Source organism: Phocoena phocoena, chromosome 15, assembly GCF_963924675.1.
Source record: "Phocoena phocoena chromosome 15, mPhoPho1.1, whole genome shotgun sequence".
Lineage (NCBI taxonomy): Eukaryota > Metazoa > Chordata > Mammalia > Artiodactyla > Phocoenidae > Phocoena > Phocoena phocoena.
The window spans coordinates 55,047,699-55,069,820 of NC_089233.1; the positions used below are offsets into that span (position 1 = coordinate 55,047,699).

The 22,122-nt window shown below is 39.3% G+C and overlaps 1 protein-coding gene across 1 annotated transcript in view; it reads right to left on the reverse strand.

The window, feature by feature from the left end:
- Positions 1-2,831: 2,831 nt before the first annotated feature.
- CRLS1 (cardiolipin synthase 1) overlaps positions 2,832-22,122 on the reverse strand; it is a 35,446-nt gene continuing 16,155 nt past the window's right edge. The window contains exons 4-7 of the mRNA XM_065892772.1: positions 8,214-8,299; positions 7,241-7,309; positions 5,553-5,644; positions 2,832-3,820 (exon numbers count right to left, since the gene is read on the reverse strand). Of these exons, the coding sequence (XP_065748844.1) occupies positions 3,733-3,820; positions 5,553-5,644; positions 7,241-7,309; positions 8,214-8,299 (335 nt within the window). The 3' untranslated portion in view covers positions 2,832-3,732. The remainder of the gene's footprint in view (positions 3,821-5,552; positions 5,645-7,240; positions 7,310-8,213; positions 8,300-22,122) is intronic.

Below are 22,122 nucleotides of genomic sequence, written 5' to 3' on the forward strand. Positions count from 1 at the left end.
CTTCTATACAAACTTAGGGGGGAAAGTGACTTTATTAAATTAAAATGGGGGTCATATACCTAGATTTTAATTTTCTACGTTAGCATTTATGTAAGTTTCCTGTGGCCACCGTAACAGGTTACCACAAACTGGGTGGCTTAAAACAACAGAAGTTAATTCTCCTACTGGTCAGGTCAGAAATCCGCAGTCAAGGTATTAGCAGGGTTGGTTCCTTCTGGAGACTGAGGGAGAACTATTCCACGCCGGCCCCCCTCCCCCCACTGCCCCCACCCCTCCGCCCGTGTCTGGTGGAAGCCAGCAATCCTTGGGTTCCTGGGTTTACAGGTGCATCCATGCCTCCTTGTCTTGTGACAGTCTCTGTCTCATGTGTCTAAACACCTCCCCCCTTTTTCCATTCTTTTCTCCAGGCTTATTGAGATATAATTGACATATAACATTGTTTAAGGTATACAATGCAATGATTTGATACTCCTATATATCGAGAAATAATTAAAATAAGGTTAGTGAACATGTCTGTCACTTCATATAGTTATCGTGTGTGTATATGAGTGTATGTGTGGTGAGAACTTTTAAGATCTTAGCTACTTTCTAATAGTACGGTATTGTTAACTGTAGTTATCATGAACTTGTAACTGGAAGTTTGTACCATTTGACCACCTTCACCCATTCCCCACCCCACCTCCCACCCTTAGGGACCACCAATCAACTCTGAGTTGCTTTTTTTAGATTTCACATATGAGATCCTACTGAATTTGTCTTTCTCTTTTTTCCATTAGTATAATGCCCTCAAGGTCCATCCATGTTGTTCCAAATTGCAAGATCTCTTTCTTTTTTATAGTTGAATAATATTCCATTGTATATTTATTTTTTCTTTATCCATTCATCCAGTGACACTTAGGTTGTTTCCATGTCTTGATTACTGTAAATAATGCTACAATGAACATGGAGGTGAAAATATCTCTTCAACATAATGATCTTATTTCCTTTGGATATGTACCCAGAAGTCAAATTTCCCTCTTCATATAAGGACACTAGGCAGTGGCTTAAGGCTCACCCAAATCCAGTATGACCATCCTAACTTGATTACATCTGCAAAAACCCTATATCCAAATAAGGTCACATTCACAGGTATTGGGGTTAGAACTTGAACAATATCTTTGAGGCACAATTCAACCCACAACAGCATTTTACTTCTATTCCAAGAAAAAAAATCAAGTTTGATTCCCATGTATCTTTTGTTTCCATGACATGCTGCAGCACAAAAACCATGCTGCAGAAACTAAGCATATCCAAGTTTGACCTGAATAACTGAACTGTATTTCTAGGTGAAGTTTTGAAAAGGCTTCCCAAAATTCTGAGGTGGATCCCTAGTTTCATCAAATATGTAACCAAGAGAAATAAGACTGATTTAAAAGATACCTACCAGCTCCAAATTTAAAATTGCAAGGCAGAAGTCCTAAATGTGACTAACATAAGAGCCCTCAGGAATGTAATTAAATTATCCCAATGCCTTTTTTAGTTTAATATCAAGATTGAGGGACCTTCCCTGGTGGTCCAGTGGTTAAGACTCCACACTCCCAATGCAGGGGGCCCAGGTTTGATCCCTGGTCGGCGAACTATGATCCCACATACCGCAACTAAGCACGCATGCCGCAACTTCTGAGCCCATACGCTCTAGTTGCCTGAGTACTGCAACTAGAGAAGCCTGCGAGCCGCATCCAGAGAGCCTGTGCACCGCAAGGAAGACCGAAAACAGACTTAATTAATTAATTTAAACAATATTCCTTAAAAAAAAAAAGATTGAGTCTGTTATGTGGAGGCATCAAAATGAATTTGTCTTGCTTGGAGTCTGTATGCATGAATATACACTCAAACATACCTAATACAATTTCAATGTTTTATAGACCAGCAGAATTTATGTCTTATAGCAATTCAGTATCCAAAAACATACAGGTTGACATGGAAAAAGTCTATTAACCAGAACCAGATTAAGACTTTGATACTAAAGAGACTAGGGACCCAACCCGTAAGTCACTCCAAATAGTATCAACACTAGACCATAAATAAGCATAACAAGACACAAAATTCTAATTTTTCCCCTACTTTATTTCAAGTTCTCCCTTTTTTAAACATCATTTTTGTGTGCTCATACTTTGCTAGTGCTGAGACATGGTCAACGTGCCTCTTGGGTGGTCCAGCAATGGGACCTCCACCTCAAGCCTCACTGCACCCCAGGCCGTTATGAGACATTACAGGAGGTTCCCAAAGGGGAGAATGGCCAGCCTCACACCACCCTTCTCTCACCCCCTTCCACTGGATTCCTTAGCAGTGTCCCTGGCCGCAGGCTTCAGTGTTTTCCAAGCCAAGGATGGCTCAGCAGCTAATCTGGGAACAAGGAAGCCAGGACCAGCAGGCAACAAGGGGCACACTGATCCAAGGATGTCACAACCAAGAGGCATGAATTTTGCTTATAACTTCTCATTTTAACACAGCTCAATAGGCTATGTTTAGATAATCTCACTGTATGAGTCCATGTTACACTTAGGTTAGACCTCGGGACAATGAGCAGCCAGGCTTCCACTGTTGAGAGGAGGCAGGCTTCCACTGTTGAGAGGAGGCAACCAGCACCAGCCACTTGTCTTCCTCTCCCCTCTCCCTGCATCTTGCATTCTCTTAAACATGACAGTGTAGCAAGAATAGGGCTTTTAAGTCAGATGATCACAAACCAATTATTTTTACAATGTTAAGTGCAAGTGATATATCTGAATGGACTTTTATGAATCAGAAAACTTCCACAACAGCAGACGACCGTGGAACACAGACAACCCAAATTGAAGGTCACTTTTTTCCTGCTCTTTTATTCCTTTAACATCTTAACAAAAGAAGATTCCCCAAAGCTTAAAAAAACCTTTGAAAAATATAATTTCATATTATTTACATAACATATGAGTACAGGTCCCAATATCATACAAACATTGTTATGTTAGAGATACAGTGGGAAGGCATGATGTAACTCACTGCCTCTTGGATGGCTAGGGTAACAGACATATTTTCATTTTCCAACTACCTCTGTCACTTATTATCCTGATGCATAAACTATTAGGCACCTGAGAGGTTGGAAGACTTCTGAACATGAACTTCAGTACCTTCTATTTTGATCTTATTTATTATTTTCAAAATTTACTGCATTTTAAATCTCTTTACAAGTTTAATTCATCCACAACTAAGCTACCTTTATAGTCATTATCCTAAACAATCAAATATTAACCACATGTACTGTTAATGTGTGCACAGATCTAAAAGTCAAACAAACAACTGTGCAGCCAAGTTGTACAGGATGTATATTTAAACCCAGGAAATTCCCTAGTGCTTTGCGAGCAATCTAAAGTCTATTAAAGTGACAACTCTTCAGTTTCCATGCTCTAGACTGTTTTTTGTTTTACATATCAAAAAATGACTGACAATAATTGCTACTTATAAATTAATCAAGAAACCTAAGATAAAAAAATTCTAAATTATAGTTTTATTTGTATTTAAAAATACATTGGAAATTCTGCATATGCCCATGATCAAGCTTATTTTCAATGCACATTACTTAAACTTTGATGACATGGTTTGTTCTGACAAGTCCTTTTTCAAGCTGAACACCAAAAAAGGAAACTCCCTTAGATTTCCACTGGCCCTGCCGCCGATGATGTATATTGCTTCCTTGCTAATGATGATGGATGACTTTCATCTGCCTTTTATCACCTGAACAGTTTTCCGACCATAATGATAATAACTGTAAGCTGATGCAGCTGTGGTAAAAGCTGTAAGACACCTTTTATGGAAGGAAAGAAAGAAAATTTAGTCTAAACTCTAAAAAATGCTAACTATAAGAACCATAAAGAATACATTTAAAAGAGTTGTTTCAAAGTAAAAATGCCTGTGTGGGTGTAATTTTTTTTTAACAAGAATTTAAATATACTGCTTTTCTTTAATACTTCATTTGAATCAGTAATGTCAAACAATTAATCTAGTTAATCAGTCTGAAAAAAATAATAATAGCAATTGTCATTTTTTACCCAGACATTATTCTAGGTAGTTTTATTTTCACAGCAACCTCATCTTACAGAGGAAACAGTGCCCCAGAGAGCTTGCTCAGGGCCACAGAACTAGGAGTCTGGCTTGGTTCCAACTCTAGAGCCCTTGTGCTCCTCCCACTGTTCCACGCTGCTTAGAGTGTTAGTTTTAGAAGCTATTTCTTACAGATCTTGGGAATTCTAATATCTGAGTCATTTTAAATAAAATTCAGCTTTCTTTACTGATATTTCCTTAAAATTAAGGAGAATTAATCAGATTCTCTTTGAAATGACACGAGTGACACTCAGGGCTTGCTGAGTGCTCGCAGCTAACACGTTCCTTTTTGGTGCACACATGTGCTTCTGTTTCCACCAGGTGAGGTGTAGGCTCATCAAGACTCTGTTTGATCTCAAACCTGTTTATGCCAGTTTGATATCCTAAATTCACACATAATGAAACATACAGGTAGGAAGAGTCGCTATTTCTGAGAACTAAGCTGGAGGCTTTGGAAAGGCTTGACATCACAGCGAGTTGCTAAAAATTACTGTCAAAGTAAGTAGACAATGTAATTGTTAAAATACTAGAGAAAATGGTAAAAATCTAGAAAGTTTCTATACTCTGATTGCTTCATAAATGTCTTACATTCTTATATCACTTTAAAAGCAGAACATGAAAATTAGAGAGGTTGTATTATGGATGCAGTTTTTTGCAAGAAAGAAAAAAATCCCACTGATGAGCCTATAATCAAAGAAAAGGCATTGAGCCTTTATCAGAAGACGTAGGACAAATCAGAATGAATGTACGATTATATATTTTAGAAAATAAAATGTCTAGCGTGTGTATCATTTTTAAAGCTTTTTAGCTTAACTGACTTTAGTTAACCAACTATTTTCTGGCTCAGACTGCATCAAGCAATGTTTTAATTATCGAGTTAAAAGTAGAGTAAAAATACAGTGCTTTAGTATCAGTGTGGCATAAAGTATGAATGTGACACATTTTCAAGGCTACACATAACCTTAATAAAATAAAACTCAAACTCCTTTCTCCAAGTTTCTCTCCCACTCTGCCCCCTTCACTAGGCTGGGTACACTTTCCCCTTATCCACTCTCCTGCACGTCTGACTTTGCTCAGGGTCTGCCCTTCACCAGAATGGCCTCCCCTCAGTCTCTCTCCACCTAGACCTCATGGCTCAAATGCTACTTCTTCCCTGAAGCTTTCCCTCTTCTTCCTACCTGGAAGTATTTTTCTCTACTCCAAAACCCCAACACATTATCTGTACCTCTCATCCCTTCTAACTTGCATGAAACCCCCTATAACTTCTATATCCTACACTTGATAGTAAGCTTCTTAAAAATGGTATCAATCAAAAAATATAGCCCACAGCTTTACCCAGTGCTTAATAAACATGATTAAGAACAAAGTAATTCTAGGATTGTCAAAATAAGCCATTTTGTTGACATTCTCAGAGAGTAATTCTAAGTTTAGCTTACCACAGGATCTGAAGATAAATGCTGTCAGCATAATTGAAAACCGGAGCTGCCAAAGAAGCTGCCACCAAGATTAACTGGACTGCTGTGTTAACCTAAAAATAAGAAGTCATAAATGAACAGTGCCAACCCAATCATGTTTCAAGCTCACAAGAGAAAGGCATAACCCATCACAGTGTAACACAACAGACCCTCAGGGATGTTGTAATATCCCTGCCAAAGAAGCAGGCATTCACACAAAAGGCTGAATTTCACTAACAGGCCCATCTGTCTCCACAGCTGCCCTATATAGTGAGGGGAAGGGCAACTATCAGAAAACACCACTATCTTGAATTTCCATAGCAATAATGTTGCAAAGTTCTTTGCCTTTTTCTCAGTTGCCTATTAAAACAGCCCTGTGAATATGGAAATAATGAAGCTACTCTTCACAGGTAAAAAGGTAATGAGTTAAGTGACTTGCCTGCAGTCATAGCAGGTTACAGATCCATACCCAGGACCCAGATTTCCCAGTACTCCATTCAATGCTCCTTTCACTTGCCTACCACCTGTAAAACCTATGAAGTTAGAAAACTGAAATGCACTGATCTCCATGCGAGAGGCTCTAAGTTTGGAAATGAGTAGGTTTCCCTACCCTAAAAGACAGCGTGGTGGAGAAAAGGAAGACAACAAAACCACTGGAGACTTCTGTACTCATTGAGAGAAGCATTCTGGGGAAGCGGGTGATGTATGAATCCGTGGGTGATGTGTCTAGAGAAGCACCTATGTTCTCTCATCCATTCTGCAGCCAAATTACAAGGATTCGACTCCGTTTTAAAAATAAGTAATAAAAATTGTCTGGAGACTCCCTGCAAGCCCAAGGAATTGAGGCATTTGTCCCTGGTACCTCTTTAAGCCACCTTCTGTACAGTGCTATACTCCAATTACTGTACTTGATACATATGTAAGCCACAAAAGTAAATAGATAAAATAAATAGATAGATAGATAAATAAATAACACATATTTGTAGGTAAAAATTCACCCCAGGGAGTCTCTGGTTTAAGAGTAATCATCCCTCTGTCCCAAAGATGATCAGCATCCCTAACCTGTTAAACCTCTGTCACAAGGCATGGAGCAAAAGAATAATTACAGCAAATTTAACAAGGCTACTAGTAAAACAAATTTGCCTTCAGTGGCATTAATAGTGTCCTCTCTGTGTGCAAAGACTGGCATACAGTTATTATCCTGAAGAGGGCTCAGGAAAACAGATGGACAACTAAGAGTAGGAGTTGTTTATTAGTGAATAAAACTTTCTCCTGTCCCTTTCCATGTTAACAATCGATCTTGCAAATGAAAGGACCTTGTTATATGGTGTTTTCACTACAGGGAGGGGTGGGTAGTGAAACCAGAAAGAAATTTTCACACTCTCTTTGTGTCAATATGCAATTACATTTCCACCTCCCCTAAGTGGTGGCCCTAATACCTCATTTGGAGACTTAAATTCTTACACCACCAACACAAAACACAACATATATACTAAAGATCCAGAAAGCCTGGAGGACAGAAGAACTGGGCTAATGACCCCACTCTCTATTCTCTATGGTCAATACATTAAAATGTGTCTCATTTTCAGCCGCTCCAGACTGAGGTTTATAGTCATCAAAATAAAATCCTCAACGGTTTTTAACTTAAAAGGATGTTGTGGGTCTCTTACCTTGCTGATGAAGGTTGGTTTTAACCTAGCAGTGGCATAACAAGGATTGAAATACTTAGAAAGTGTTCTCTGGCAGAGGACAAAAAAACATAAAGTTTATTCATCATTCAAGTTTAAAATAAATATTTTGTTATTATATGCAACAGTTACTGAGTGTATAACACACGCCTGGCTATATACTAGATAAACCCTTTATCTGCATCTTCTTTTATTATACTATATAAGCAGCATCTACATTCTTCATAAATCACCTACAGTTTATTGAAAATAGATTTTTTAATTTATAGATTTCTCAATTTCTATAAATTTCTAACACAATAACTACCATAAAGTCTGCTTAACTATGTCTTTCTACTAAATAGAGTCAACAAATCTCCCTTCTCACTGTTTTCTTTATAGGCTAAAAAGAACCAAAATGAATAAAATACTGCCATTTTCACTGGACTGGGAATCAAAAGATGAGGTTGTTACATTCATGAGGTGGTTATAAGCTATGCTATGCTTATGTGCTCAAATATTTGTAGAACCAATGAACAAATGTGCGAACAAACCACTCCATGCTCATAAAACTGTGATTTAAAAAACCAGTTCTAGATAATCCATAGTAGAAGCTAAATTAGACAGGGAAGGGTGCTTAGTTATACAAAACACTCCTAACAGAGTTTGCTGCTAGGGATGGAGCTAGCTGGCCTGAGTTTTATGGACTATCAACTAAAACAATGTTGACTTATAACAAAAACATCCTTTTAAAAACTGATTATTCATATGTTCACTGAACAGCTACCATAATGGGTGATTCAAATAGCAAGATGACAGTTATGTCTGTTTTCTTTAAATTCCTAGTAAATGGACTGAATACATAATTGTCATAAATTATTCCCATTAAGTGAAACTCAGTACACAATAGTGATTTTTTTCTTTTGCCTTAAGTTACAAGTAATACTAAAAGAACATTTTTTTGAAACAAACTCACCGGTGTTGGAAGAGTTCGATATCTGATATAAAAAACAGCAGCAATCAACATTACATCTCTTGAAATTATCATATAAGTAAGTGGAACTGAAAATCAAATATAAAATAATTTTGATTGGGATTTTGAAAATTATTAAGACATTATACATACAATGAAGCCTTACCATAAACTGGTGTTTCACGTAAGCAAAAATTTTAAAATAAACACTTATTGATGCCTGTTTAGGGTCCCTACAGTGAACCACTGATTTTTATATTTTTTTAACCTGCCTTCAAAACAAGGTGAAAGACAGACTATGGCTTTTAAAGTCACATTTCAGAATGTTGATCCTCTCACCCCTTTCTGTATTTTTTTTTTCCTTGCATATGTTTTTAAATTGCAGTTAATCAGTGTCAGCTCTACTCAACCCTATTTCCTTTGTTACTTCCCAGCTTTGTAAATTTAGAAAAAAGATCACCAAGCTCACTATAATTACATAGAATAAGATGGTAAAAAGATTGGAAAGGATGCCGGGACTCAAGGCATTCTTTTTTTTTTTTTAATAAATTTATTTATTTATTTTTGGCTGTGTTGGGTCTTCATTGCTCACGCGGGCTTTCTCTCGTTGTGGCGAGCGGGGGCTACTCTTTGTTGTGGTGCACAGGCTTCTCATTGCAGTGGATTCTCTTGTTGTGGAGCACGGGCTCTAGGCACGTGGGCTCAGTATTTGTGGCTCGCTGGCTCTAGAGCACAGGCTCAGTAGTTGTGGTGCATGGGCTTAGTTGCTCCGTGGCACGTGGGATCTCCTGGGACCAGGGCTCAACCCCGTGTCCCCTGCATTGGCAGGTGGATTCTTAACCACTGTGCCACCAGGGAAGTCCTAACTCAAGCCCTTCTGACTTTTAAGAACTCTGACTGCTTGCTTCTGAATTCTAGATTATTTTATGAACAGTAAAATTTGCTATGTGTACCACTTGTGGAGAACCAAAATATCTTCATTTTTGCCTGGCCAGTTCCTATCCAGGCAATTGCTATTTTTTCTTCTGCTCATTCATTCAATGAATTCTAGTTAAACATGAATTCAACTTGTTGATAGTTTTCTCATTATTCCTAAGATCCTACAGGACGGTCCCAGTGCCAGCAGAAGGGCATTTTAAGTGGATACCCAAGGAACTCCTGCTCCCTTGTCGAATGAGAATGGGAGGGCAGAGGTCCTGTTTCATTTTATATCCTTCCACGTTGAAGGAAGTTTTAACCATGAATATATGGCATGTTATTAGAAAAAAATATTTATATAAAAAGGAAAAAACCCTGAGGCTAACACTCATTTCAAATTGTTTCAATTACTAAAATAAAAGAATCATGCACATCCCTTCCATAATACTTTCAAACAGTTCTTTGTGAATTACTTTTAAGGCTATACTTAGGGTCCTCTATTGGTTCAGAAACTTATGAAAAATCTCAGTAATTAATTACAGATTTAAAATTTAAATCTCTGCTGGTTGTGGCTGTGATGTAAGTGTTGATCCTTGGCCTAGTACTCAATGACAAGACGATTCTACAGAGAAAATGCTTATCCACTCAAGTCATGGCATTTGGAGCACAAAGAAGACTCGACCGTATGAACCAAGTAACAAAACAAGGCAGTCATGATTTTTAGGAGGATTTTTGTGCCTGTAAACCAAACTTTTCTATAGTAATAATCAGCTGGCAAAATCAAACAACTATCAGATTTTATTTATTTTTAAATCAGATTTTAAAATGCAGCAAATTCATGTGAATTATATACAGTAAATACAACAGTAGAGGAAAATAAACACCTGTTATTGTAGTTCATCACCACAGGGAAAAAGAATATAATTTAATTCTAAATAAGGTTTCTGCAGAAGAACAGATGAAGCAATTCAATACACTGCAAAGCCTTGGGCTCTAGTTCTATTAACTACTAAAATTACCATTTATTGGGCATCTGGCACCATTTAAGTATTTTATACATATTATGTCATTTAATCTACATATCAACTCCATGATATGGGAACCATCATTACCCCATTTTACAAATATTGAAAACAAGCCTCAGGCAGATTATAAAACCTGGCTAAGGTCACCAGTTAGTCAGTACTACTGCAGAATGCATCTCTGGGCTCAGTTTACCATCTGTTAACAGTCTGGTGGAAGACAGGACTGTTTACAAAATCCAGTGTTCCCCAAACTGACTACTCATCACAGAATCACCTCGTGAAAGCTTCATAAAAGCAAAGGTGAATGCTCCCTGGGGGTTCACAAGCACAGCCAGACTGGGACCAGGCTGCACTGGGTGATCTCTAAAGCCTCTGCCAACTGAGAGCCTGTATACATACATGCTCTTACTGTGATTTTGGGGGCAATTTTGTCCAGTTCCCTGGCTTTTGAATCTTCTAACTGTTCCTGCTTTCTCTCCTGGCCTTCCTTTCCCTTTTCTTCCAGGGCTAAAGCAGCTTTCCTTTGTCTATTAGAGTATGATAGTGTGTTAGGGAGGTGTAAAATGTGTCAGGGAGTGCTCCAAGGTTTTCCTATTTGCTAACTCTGTCTGAAATACAGTTTCTGCAACAAAGAAGTACATCATGGGCAAATTTATTAGTGTTAAAGGGAAATAATAAAATCAAGTCACTTTTACATAGTAGAAGTTTGCATTGAAAATAGTAGTTAACACACAGCCACAGTCATTTGTTGTATATTTTCTATGGCTGTTTTCACACTACAATAGCAGACTTGAGTAGTTACAACAAAGACCACATGGCCCATAAAGTCAGAACATTTACCATTCTGGCCTTTACAGAAAAAGTCTGCCAACCCTTGTTCTACATGTTAATCTCTAAACCAGGACCTCTGCAATCTCTAAGGAGCAAATGGAGAGCTCTTACCTACAGAATAGAGCTAAAGGTACTGAGAATTCAGGGCCACGCCTGGTCTCTCACTGCCTGTTCACCCTAGAGGGTAGTATACCACCCAACAAATTCCACCAATGCCCAGGGAGCACCCAGTTAAACATTTATGAAGTAAGCAGCCAAGAATCACCAGACATTTTAGCAAAGTCTCCATCATGAAAGAGATACCAAAACAAACAGAAAAAAAAAAAAGAAGAAGAAAAGAAACAGATACAATACAGGGGTTTAAAACCACCCCCCCACACACACACGTACAAAAACAGATAGAAGATGTCCTGAAATGATGATACTCACCTATGAAGTAAGAAAAAGACATTTTAAAAATTTTATTTATTTATTTTATTTATTTATTTTTTTGGCTGTGTTGGGTCGTCACTGCTGTGCACGGGCTTTCTCTAGTTGCAGCGAGCGGGGGCTACTCTTTGTTGCAGTGCACAGGCTTCTCATTGCAGTGTATTCTCTTGTTGTGGAGCATGGGCTCTAAGCACACAGGCTTCAGTAGTTGTGGCACATGGGCTCAGTAGTTGTGGCTTGCAGGCTCTTGAGCGCAGGTTCAGTAGTTGTGGTGCACGGGCTTAGTTGCTCCGCGGCATGTGGGATCTTCCCCGGCCAGGGCTCGAACCCGTGTCCCTTTCATTGGCGGGCAGATTCTTAACCACTGCACCACCAGGGAAGCCCCTTGTTTTGTTTTGAAAGAACATACAGAACAAGAGCTCTTTATTTCCTCTTGGAAATTAAAAATGATAGCAATAAAAATGTCAATCGAGGGACTTCCTTGGCAGTCCAGTGGTTAAGATTGCACGCTTCCACTACAGGGATTGAGGGTTCAATCCCTGGTCAGGGAACTAAGATCCCACATGCCACGTGGCACAGACAAAAATCAATTTTTTTAATTAAATAAATAAATTAACTAAAATGTCAGTAGAAGGGGTAAATGACAAAGTTGGGGAAATCTCCCAGAAAGAGAACAAAAAGTGTTTCCAGTAAGAAAAGAACCTAGGGAAAAATGTTCAGAACTGATGGATAAGTTTTCAGACTGAAGGGGCCTTCTTAGTACCCAGCACAATGGAAGAAAGATTTACTACAAACTCTAGTAGGATCTAGAACATATAACATTGCAAAATTTCAGACCTATAGGTAAATGAAAAGATCCTCAGGTTCAGCTCCATTAATATCTGAGTAGGTAATAATTCTCCTGCTAAGACAGTTAAAGAAGAACATTAAACAAAAAAATCTTGAAAGTGAAAAGCTTGTAAGATGCTAAGAAAGTATCAGAATGAGAACTCAGGAAAATAAGCCTAGGTACTCAAAGCCACTCAAAGCCACTGTCCCTGACCCTAGGGAAGTAAGCCACAAAGCTGAATAGGGGTTTTGGCAGCCTTAAAGGGTGGGGGAACAGTAGTCAAAGCCCAGAGCCCTCAGGTTGGGCAGTGACAAACCACCTCCTAGCTTTAAGCTGGGATCTGAACAACTATTCCCACAGGGTTGGGAGAGGAGATGGCCCTAGGCAAACTAAGCCTTAAAAAAAAACATCTTATCATCTGGCCATCTAGGTGGTCCCAGACTGTTAGCATGCCTAGATACCTGGCAGAACTGAACAAAAAATCTCCTCTGGAGAGTGATGCCATCATCCTACACATCAAGATATTCCTCCAAATTATTTTTTAAATATTAGTACAGTGTCTAAACAGTCAAAAATAACCAAAGACATAAGATACCATGAGTAAGATTCAATAGAAACAGACACATGAAAGAGACCCTCAAAAGATATTTCAGAATTACCAGTGTTTATAAAACAACTAAAGCTTACTATGTTCAAAGGGATACAAAAATCAAGACTGAAAATTTCAGCAGGGAACTGCAAACTATAAAAGTTGACTTACTAATTTTGCAGAAGAATGAAATAGAAATTTTATAACTAAAAAATATAATGGAAGACTTAAATGAATTTGGCATAGCTGAAGAGAGAATTAGTGAAATGAAAGAGCAAGCTTCATTAGTAATCATCTAGAATGGAGTCAGAAAGATAAAATGAGGTATCATGCAGAAAAGAGGCTCAGACACTTAAAGGATACAGTGAAATCTAACACAGGTATACTGCAGTCCCAAAAGAAGGAGAAACACAGACAACAATACTTGAAGATTCTGGCTCAGAATTTTCTAGAACTGATTAAAGATATCAATCTACAGATTAAAAAGCCCAACAAATCACGAGCAGGATAAATAAAAAAGAAAATCACACCAAATATTGTGAAACTACAGAAAACCAAAGAGAAAGAGTAAATCTTAAAAGCAGACAGAGTAAAAGTACCTTTGAAAAAGAAATGGGTTAACAATTTCTTATTATCAACAATGGAAGTGAGTACACAACTGCATGGTACTATAAATGTACTGAAAGAAAATTAACTACCAGCCCAGAATTCTATACCCAACAAAAATATCCTTCAAGAATAAAAGCAAAATCAGACAGAGAAAGACAAATACTGCGTGATATCACTTATATGTAGAATCTAAAAAAAAAAGAGAGAGAAATAGAAAGAGGTTGGTAAAAAGACACAAACTTTCAATTTTAAGATGAAACAAAAGATGAATAAGGTCTGAGGATCTAATGTATAACACACTGGCTAGTTGGTAACACTGTATTGTATAATTAAAATCTGCTAAGAGAGTAGAATTTAAATGTCCTCACACACACAAAGAATAAAGACAAAATAAAAATATTTTCAGAGAAACAAAGAAAAGAATGTATCACCAGTAGACCTGTATTAACAGAATTTCTAAAGATATACTTTAGAGAAAAGAAAAATGATTCCAGGTGGAAGGTCTGAAATACACCAAACATAAATCAGAAAAAAGTATGAAGATACATCTAAATGAACACTGACTTAATAAACAGTATCATATGGGTTGAACACATAAATAAAATTAAAGTATGAGAATAACCTAAATTGAGAAAGGAATAAATGGAGTTAAAGTATTCTAAGGCCCTTCCAGTGCCCAGAAGGCATATAGGCATCCCTCGGTATCCATGGGGGGCTGGTCTGAGGATCCACCCTGCTTCCCCCAACATACACCAAAATCCACAAATTCTCAAGTCCCTTATATAAAATGGTGGAGTATTTGCATATAACCAATGCACACCCTCCCATATGCTTTAAGTCATCTCTATATTACTTAATACCTAATACAATGTAAATACCCTCAGTTTCCAGTTTGCAGCAAAGTTTGGTTGGAACTTTCTAGATATTCTTCCCCCCAATCTGAGGTTGGTTGAATCCGTGGATGGAGAACTCCCAGATACAGAAGGCCAAATGTATAGATTTGTTAACATTAAACTTTGATAAGGTAAAGATGAATTATAATTTTGAGACTAGCTAAATGTTAACAGAGTGTAAAACTTTCCAATTGGTACAGGAAAACAGTGATAATTATAGAATATAGACAAAAGTAGAATAGAACATACAGGCCAAATAAAACACAAAATAAAATGGAAGACTGCTACACAAATATTAGTAATCATAGTAAATGGATTAAATGTTTCAGCTGAAAGATAAAATATTTTTAGACTGGATAAAGTAAAGAAAAACCATCTATCTATATGTTATTTTTAAGGAATATCTAAAATATAAAGATGTGGACAAGATGAAAGTAAAAGATTGGTTTATCATGTAAGCACTGACCAAAAGTAAGCTAGTGTAGCTATAGTAATAGTCAACAAAAGAGACTTCAAGGCAGGGACTTCCCTGGCGGTCCAGTGGTTTAAGACTCCGCCTTTCCACTGCAGGGGGCACAGGTTCAATCCCTGGTCAGGGAACTAAGATCTCACATGCCGGATGGTGCGGTCAAAAAAAAAGAGAGAGAGAAACTTCAAGGCAAAAATCATTTCTAAAGATATAGAGGGTCACTTCAAAATAAAACATTCAATTCACCAAAAAGACATAACAATTCTACTTTATATGCACTTATTAATAGCATGACTTCAAAAGACATGAAGCAAAACTCAGAGCTAAAAAGAAAAAATAATGGAAAATTGGACACAGCAGGAAACTTTACTCTCTCAGTAACTGACAGAAAAGCAGACCAAATGTAAAAAATAAGTCCGTAAAGAAGGAGATTTAGCCACCAGGATTAAAAACTTAACCAGGGACTTCCCTGGTGGCACAGTAGTTAAGAATCTGCCTGCCAATGCAGGGGACACAGGTTCAATCCCTGGTCCAGGAAGGTCCCACATGCCGCGGAGCAACTAAGCCTGTGCACCACAACTACTGAGCCTGCGCTCTAGAGCCCACGAACAAGCCACAACTACTGAGCCTTCATGCCACAACTACTGAAGCCCACGTGCCTAGAGCCCATGCTCTGCAACAAGAGAAGCTACCGCAATGAGAAACCCATGCACCACAACGAAGAGTAACCCCTGCTCGCCACAACTAGAGAAAGGCTGCATGCAGCAACGAAGACCCAACACAGCCCAAGATAAAGAAATAATTTACTTTAAAAAAAAAAATTGACCAAATGGACATATGTAGAACATCATACCCAATGACTGCAGAATACATACTCATTTGAAAAACGCATAAAATTTGACTGTATACTGGGCTGAAGGGCTAAAATCACAGAGCATGTTCTCTGAACACAAGGTAATTATGCCTGAAATCAATAACAAAAAGATACCTAGAAAATCCCACAAATTAAGAAATAAATTTTTATTAACACCATAGGCCAAAGAAATATCATAATGGAAACAGATTACTTTGAACTCGATAATGACAAGAACACTAATACCAACATATGAGATACAGTGAAAGGGATACTTAGAGGAAATATATAGCCTTAAATGCAAACTTTAAAAAAGAAAAGCTCAGGGAATTCCCTGGTGGTCCAGTGGTTACAACTTCATGCTTCCACTGCAGGGGGCACAGGTTCAATCCCTGGTTGAAGAACTAAGATCCCACAACGGCACAGCCAAAAAAACAAACAAAAAAGGAACGAGTTAAACATTCATCTACAGCTGTGTTGTTCAATACAATAGCCATGAGCAACATGTAAAGATAAAGCACTTGAAATGTGGCTAGTCTGAAGTGAGAGGTGCTGTAAGTGCAAATAGCACACTGGCTTTTGAAGACAGAGTATGAAAAAACAATCTCATTAATAATTTTTTATTGATTATATAATGAAATGACAATATTTTCCATCTAGTGGGTTAAATAAAATGTTATTAAAATGGGGAGTGGCCTGGCACAGGCAGCAGTGCATGCACAGAGCACTCAGTCTCCACTGTAGCAGAAGTGCAAGCACACACACACACTTCACCTGTTTCTTCTCACTTTGAACATAAATACTAGAAAAATTTAAATTAGATCTATGGTTCCCATTATATTTCTACTAGACAGGACTGATCTATAGAATTTAGAAAAAGAACAGCAGAGAAAAACCAAAGGCGGAGACAGAAATAAAAGAGCAAGATTTAATGAAGTAGTAAACATATCAGAGAAGTTTGGCAAAGTTCAAAGTTGGTTCTTTGAAAAGATTCATAAAACAGACAAACCTGTGGCAAGACAAGTCAAAGAAAAGAAGGGACAAATAACTAATAATTAGGATGAAAAGGGGGACATCGCTACATAGCCTACAGACATCAAAACCTTAATGTCGATACTATAAATAGCTTATGGTAAATTGTTTTAAAATGTAGCTGAAATGGACAAGTCCCTAGAAAAACATCACAACTCACAAAACAGACAAAAGATGAACCAGAAAAACTGAATCACCTTGTAACCATTTTTTTAAAAAATGAATCAACTATTTTAAAACTTTTTCCCAAAGAAAACTCCAGGCTTCAATAGCTTCAACAAGTTCTACCAACATTCCAAGAAGGAATAATTGCAATCTCACACAAACATCTCCCAAGAATGGGGTGGGGTGTGTGTGCACTCCCTAAATTCATTTTATGAGATTATTATAAACTTGATATTAAAACCTAACAAAGGTAGGGGACTTCCTTGGTGGTCCAGTGGCTAAGACTCCACGCTCCCAATGCAGGGGGCCTGGGTTTGATCCCTCGTCAGGGAACTAGATCCCACATGCTGCAACTAAGAATTCACATCCCACAACTAAAGATCCCGCATGCTGCAACTAAGACCCAGCGCAGCCAAATAAATAAATATTAAAAAAAGGGGGGACCTTGAAGATGGCGGAAGAGTAAGACGCGGAGATCGCCTTCCTCCCCACGGATACACCAGAAATACATCCACACGTGGAACAACTCCTACAGAACTCCTACTGAAGGCTGGCAGAAGACCTCAGACCTCCCAAAAGGCAAGAAACTCCCCACGTAACTGGGTAGGGCAAAAGAAAAAACAGAGACAAAAGAATAAGGACGGCACCTGCACCAGTGGGAGGGAGCTGTGAAGGAGGAAAAGTTTCCACACACTAGGAAGCCCCTCCGCGGGCGGAGACTGCGGGAGGCAGAGGGGGGAGTTTCGGGACCGCGGAGTAGTGCACAGCGACGGGTGCGGAGGGCAAAGCGGGGAGATTCCTGCACAGACGATCGGTGCCGACCAGCACTCACCAACCCGAGAGGCTTGTCTGCTCACCCGCCGGGGCGGGCGGGGCTGCGAGCTGAGGCTCCGGTTTTGGTTTTGGACGGAGCTCAGGGAGAGGACTGGGGTTGGCGGCTTGAACATAGCCTGAAGGGGTTAGTGCACCACGACTAGCCGGGAGGGAGTTCGGGGAAAAGCCTGCACCGGCCGAAGAGGCAAGAGACTTTTTCTTCCCTCTTTGTTTCCTGGTGCGCGAGGAGAGGGGTTTAAGAGCGCTGCTTAAAGGAACTCCAGAGACGGGCGCGAGCCGCGGCTAAAAGCGCGAACCCCAGAGACGGGCGCGAGCCTCGGCTGAGGGCGCGAGCCCCCGAGACGGGCGCGAGCCGCGGCTGAAAGCGCAAACCCCAGAGACGGGCGCGAGCCGCGGCTAAAACCGCGGACCCCAGAGACGGGCGGGAGACGCTAAGGTTGCTGCTGCCGCCACCAAGGGGCCTGTGTGCGAGCACAGGTCACTCTCCACACCTCTCTTCCGCGGAGCCTGTGCAGCCCGCCACTGCCGGGTTCCCGGAATCCAGGGACAACTTCCCCGGGACAACGCACGGCAGGCCTCAGTCTGGTGCAACGTCACGCCGGCCTCTGCCGCAAGGTCACGCTGCCTCTGCCGCCGCAGGCCCGCCCCGCACGCAGTGCCCCTCCTTCCCCCATCCCCCAACCCCCGGCCTGAGTGAGCCGGAGGCCCCGAATCAGCGGCTCCTTTAACCCCGTCCTGTCTGAGCGAAAAAACAGACGCCCTCCAGCGACCTACACGCAGAGGCAGGGCCAAATCCAAAGCTGAGCTCCTGTGAGCTGTGAGAACAAAGAAGAGAAAGGGAAATCTCTCCCAGCAGCCACAGAAGCAGCGGATTAAAGCTCCACAATCAACTTGATATACCCTGCATCTGTGGAATACCTGAATAGACAAGGAATGATCCCAAATTGAAGAGGTGGAATTTAGGAGCGAGATCTATGATTTTTTTCCCTTTTCCTCTTTTTGTGAATGTGTACGTGTATGCTTCTGTGTGAGATCTTGTCTGTATACTCTTGCTTCCACCATTTGTCCTAGGGCTCTATCCGTCCATGACTTTTTTTTAAAAATTCTTTTTCTTAATAATTAAGTTTAATTGTAATAACTTTATTATACTTTACCTTCGTTCTTTCTTTCTTTCCTTCCTTCCTTCCCTCCTTTAGACAACGAATCACCCCAAATTGAGGAGGTGGTCTCAGGGAGCAGGATTTATGATTTTTCCCCCTTTACCTCTTTTTGTGAAGGTGTATGTGTATGCTTCTGTGTAAGATTTTCTCTGTATAGCTTTGCTTCCAACATTTGTCCTAAGGTTCTATCCGTCCCTTTTTTTTTTTCTAAATATTTTTTAATTCAATAACTATATTATACTTTATTTTATTTTTACTGTATCATCTTTCTTTCTGTCTTTTTTCCTTCTTTCCCTCCTTCCTTCCTTCCTCCCTCCCTCCCTCCCTCCCTCCTTTCTTTCCTTCTTTGCTTCTTTCTTCCTTCCTTCCTTTCCTCCTTTCCTTCTTTCTTTACTCATACTTCTACTAATTCTCCCTACTTTTTCTCCCTTTTATTCTGAGCTGTGTGGATGAAAGGCTCTTGGTGCTCCAGCCAGGAGTCAGGGCTCTGCCTCTGAGGTAGGAGAGCCAACTTCAGGACACTGGTCAACAAGAGACCTCCCAGCTCCACATAATATTAAACGGTGGAAATATCCCAGAGACCTCCATCTTAACACCAGCACCCAGCTTCACTCAACGACCAGCAAGCCACAGTGCTGGACAACCTATGCCAAACAACTAGCAAAACAGGAACACAAGCCCACCCATTAGCAGAGAGGCTGCCTAAAATCATAATAAGGCCACAGACACCCCAAAACACACCACCAGACGTGAACCTGCCCACTAGAGAGACAAGATCCAGCCTCATCCAGCACAACACAGGCACTAGTCCCCTCCACCAGGAAGCCTACACAACCCACTGAAACAACCTTAGCCACTGGAGACAGACATCAAAAACAACGGGAACTACGAAAGTGCAGCCTGCAAAAAGGAGACCCCAAACACAGTAAGATAAGCAAAATGAGAAGACAGAAAAACACACAGCAGATGAAGGAGCAAGATAAAAACCCACCAGACCTAACAAATGAAGAGGAAATAGGCAATCTACCTGAAAAAGAATTCAGAATAATGATAGTAAGGATGATCCGAAATCTTGGAAGTAGAATGGACAAAATGCAAGAAACAGTTAACAAGAACCTACAAGAACTAAAGATGAAACAAGCAACGATGAACAATGCAATAAATGAAATTAAAATCACTCTAGATAGGATCAATAGCAGAATAACTGAGGCAGAAGAACGGATAAGTGACCTGGAAGATAAAGTAGTGGAAATAACTACTGCAGAGCAGAATAAAGAAAAAAGAATGAAAAGAACTGAGGACAGTCTCAGAGACCTCTGGGACAACATGAAACGCACCAACATTCGAATTATAGGGGTTCCAGAAGAAGAAGAAAGAAAGAAAGGGACTGAGAAAATATTTGAAGAGATTATAGTTGAAAACTTCCCTAATATGGGAAAGGAAATAGTTAATCAAGTCCAGGAAGCACAGAGGGTCCCATACAGGATAAATACAAGGAGAAACACGCCAAGACACATATTAATCAAACTGTCAAAAATTAAATACAAAGAAAGCATATTAAAAGCAGCAAGGGAAAAACAACAAATAACACACAAGGGAATCCCCATAAGGTTAACAGCTGATCTCTCAGCAGAAACCCTACAAGCCAGAAGGGAGTGGCAGGACATACTGAAAGTGATGAAGGAGAATAGCCTGCAACCAAGACTACTCTACCCAGCAAGGATCTCATTCACATTTGATGGAGAAATTAAAACCTTTACAGACAAGCAAAAGCTGAGAGAGTTCAGCACCACCAAACCAGCTTTACAACAAATGCTAAAGGAACTTCTCTAGACACGAAACACAAGAGAAGGAAATGACCTATAGTAGCGAACCCAAAACAATATATAAAATGGAAATAGGAACATACATATCGATAATTACCTTAAATGTAAATGGACTAAATGCTCCCACCAAAAGACACAGATTGGCTGAATGGATACAAAAACAAGACCCTTATATATGCTGTCTACAAGAGACCCACTTCAGAACTAGAGACACATACAGACTGAAAGTAAGGGGATGGAAAAAGATATTCCATGCAAATGGAAACCAAAAGAAAGCTGGAGTAGCAATTCTCATATCAGACAAAATAGACTTTAAAATAAGGACTATTAAAAGGGACAAAGAAGGACACTACATAATGATCAAGGGATCGATCCAAGAAGAAGATATAACAATTGTAAATATTTATGCACCCAACATAGGAGCACCTCAATACATAAGGCAAATACTAACAACCATAAAAGGGGAGATCAACAGTAACACATTCATAGTAGGGGACTTTAACACCCCACTTTCAACCATGGACAGATCATCCAAAATGAAAATAAATAAGGAAACACAAGCTTTAAATGATACATTAAACAAGATGGACTTAATTGATATTTATAGGACACTCCATCCAAAAACAACAGAATACACATTTTTCTCAAGTGCTCATGGAACATTCTCCAGGATAGATCATATCTTGGGTCACAAATCAAGCCTTGGTAAATTTAAGAAAACTGAAATTGTATCAAGTATCTTTTCCGACCACAACGCCATGAGACTAGATATCAATTACAGGAAAAGATCTGTAAAAAATACAAACACATGGAGGCTAAACAATACACTACTTAATAATGAAGTGATCACTGAAGAAATCAAAGAGGAAATAAAAAAATACCTAGAAACAAATGACAATGGAGACACAACGACCCAAAACCTATGGGATGCAGCAAAAGCAGTTCTAAGGGGGAAGTTTATAGCAATACAAGCCCACCTTAAGAAGCAGGAAACATCTCGAATAAACAGCCTAACCTTGCACCTTAAGCAATTAGAGAAAGAAGAACAAAAAAACCCCAAAGCTAGCAGAAGGAAAGAAATCATAAAAATCAGATCAGAAATAAATGAAAAAGAAATGAAGGAAACAATAGCAAAGATCAATAAAACTAAAAGCTGGTTCTTTGAGAAGATAAACAAAATAGATAAACCACTAGCCAGACTCATCAAGAAAAAAAGGGAGAAGACTCAAATCAATAGAATTAGAAATGAAAAAGGAGAAGTAACAACTGACACTGCAGAAATAAAAAAAACCATGAGAGATTACTACAAGCAACTCTATGCCAATAAAATGGACAATCTGGAAGAAATGGACAAATTCTTAGAAATGCACAACCTGCCAAGACTGAATCAGGAAGAAATAGAAAATATGAACAGACCAATCACAAGCACTGAAATTGAAACTGTGATTAA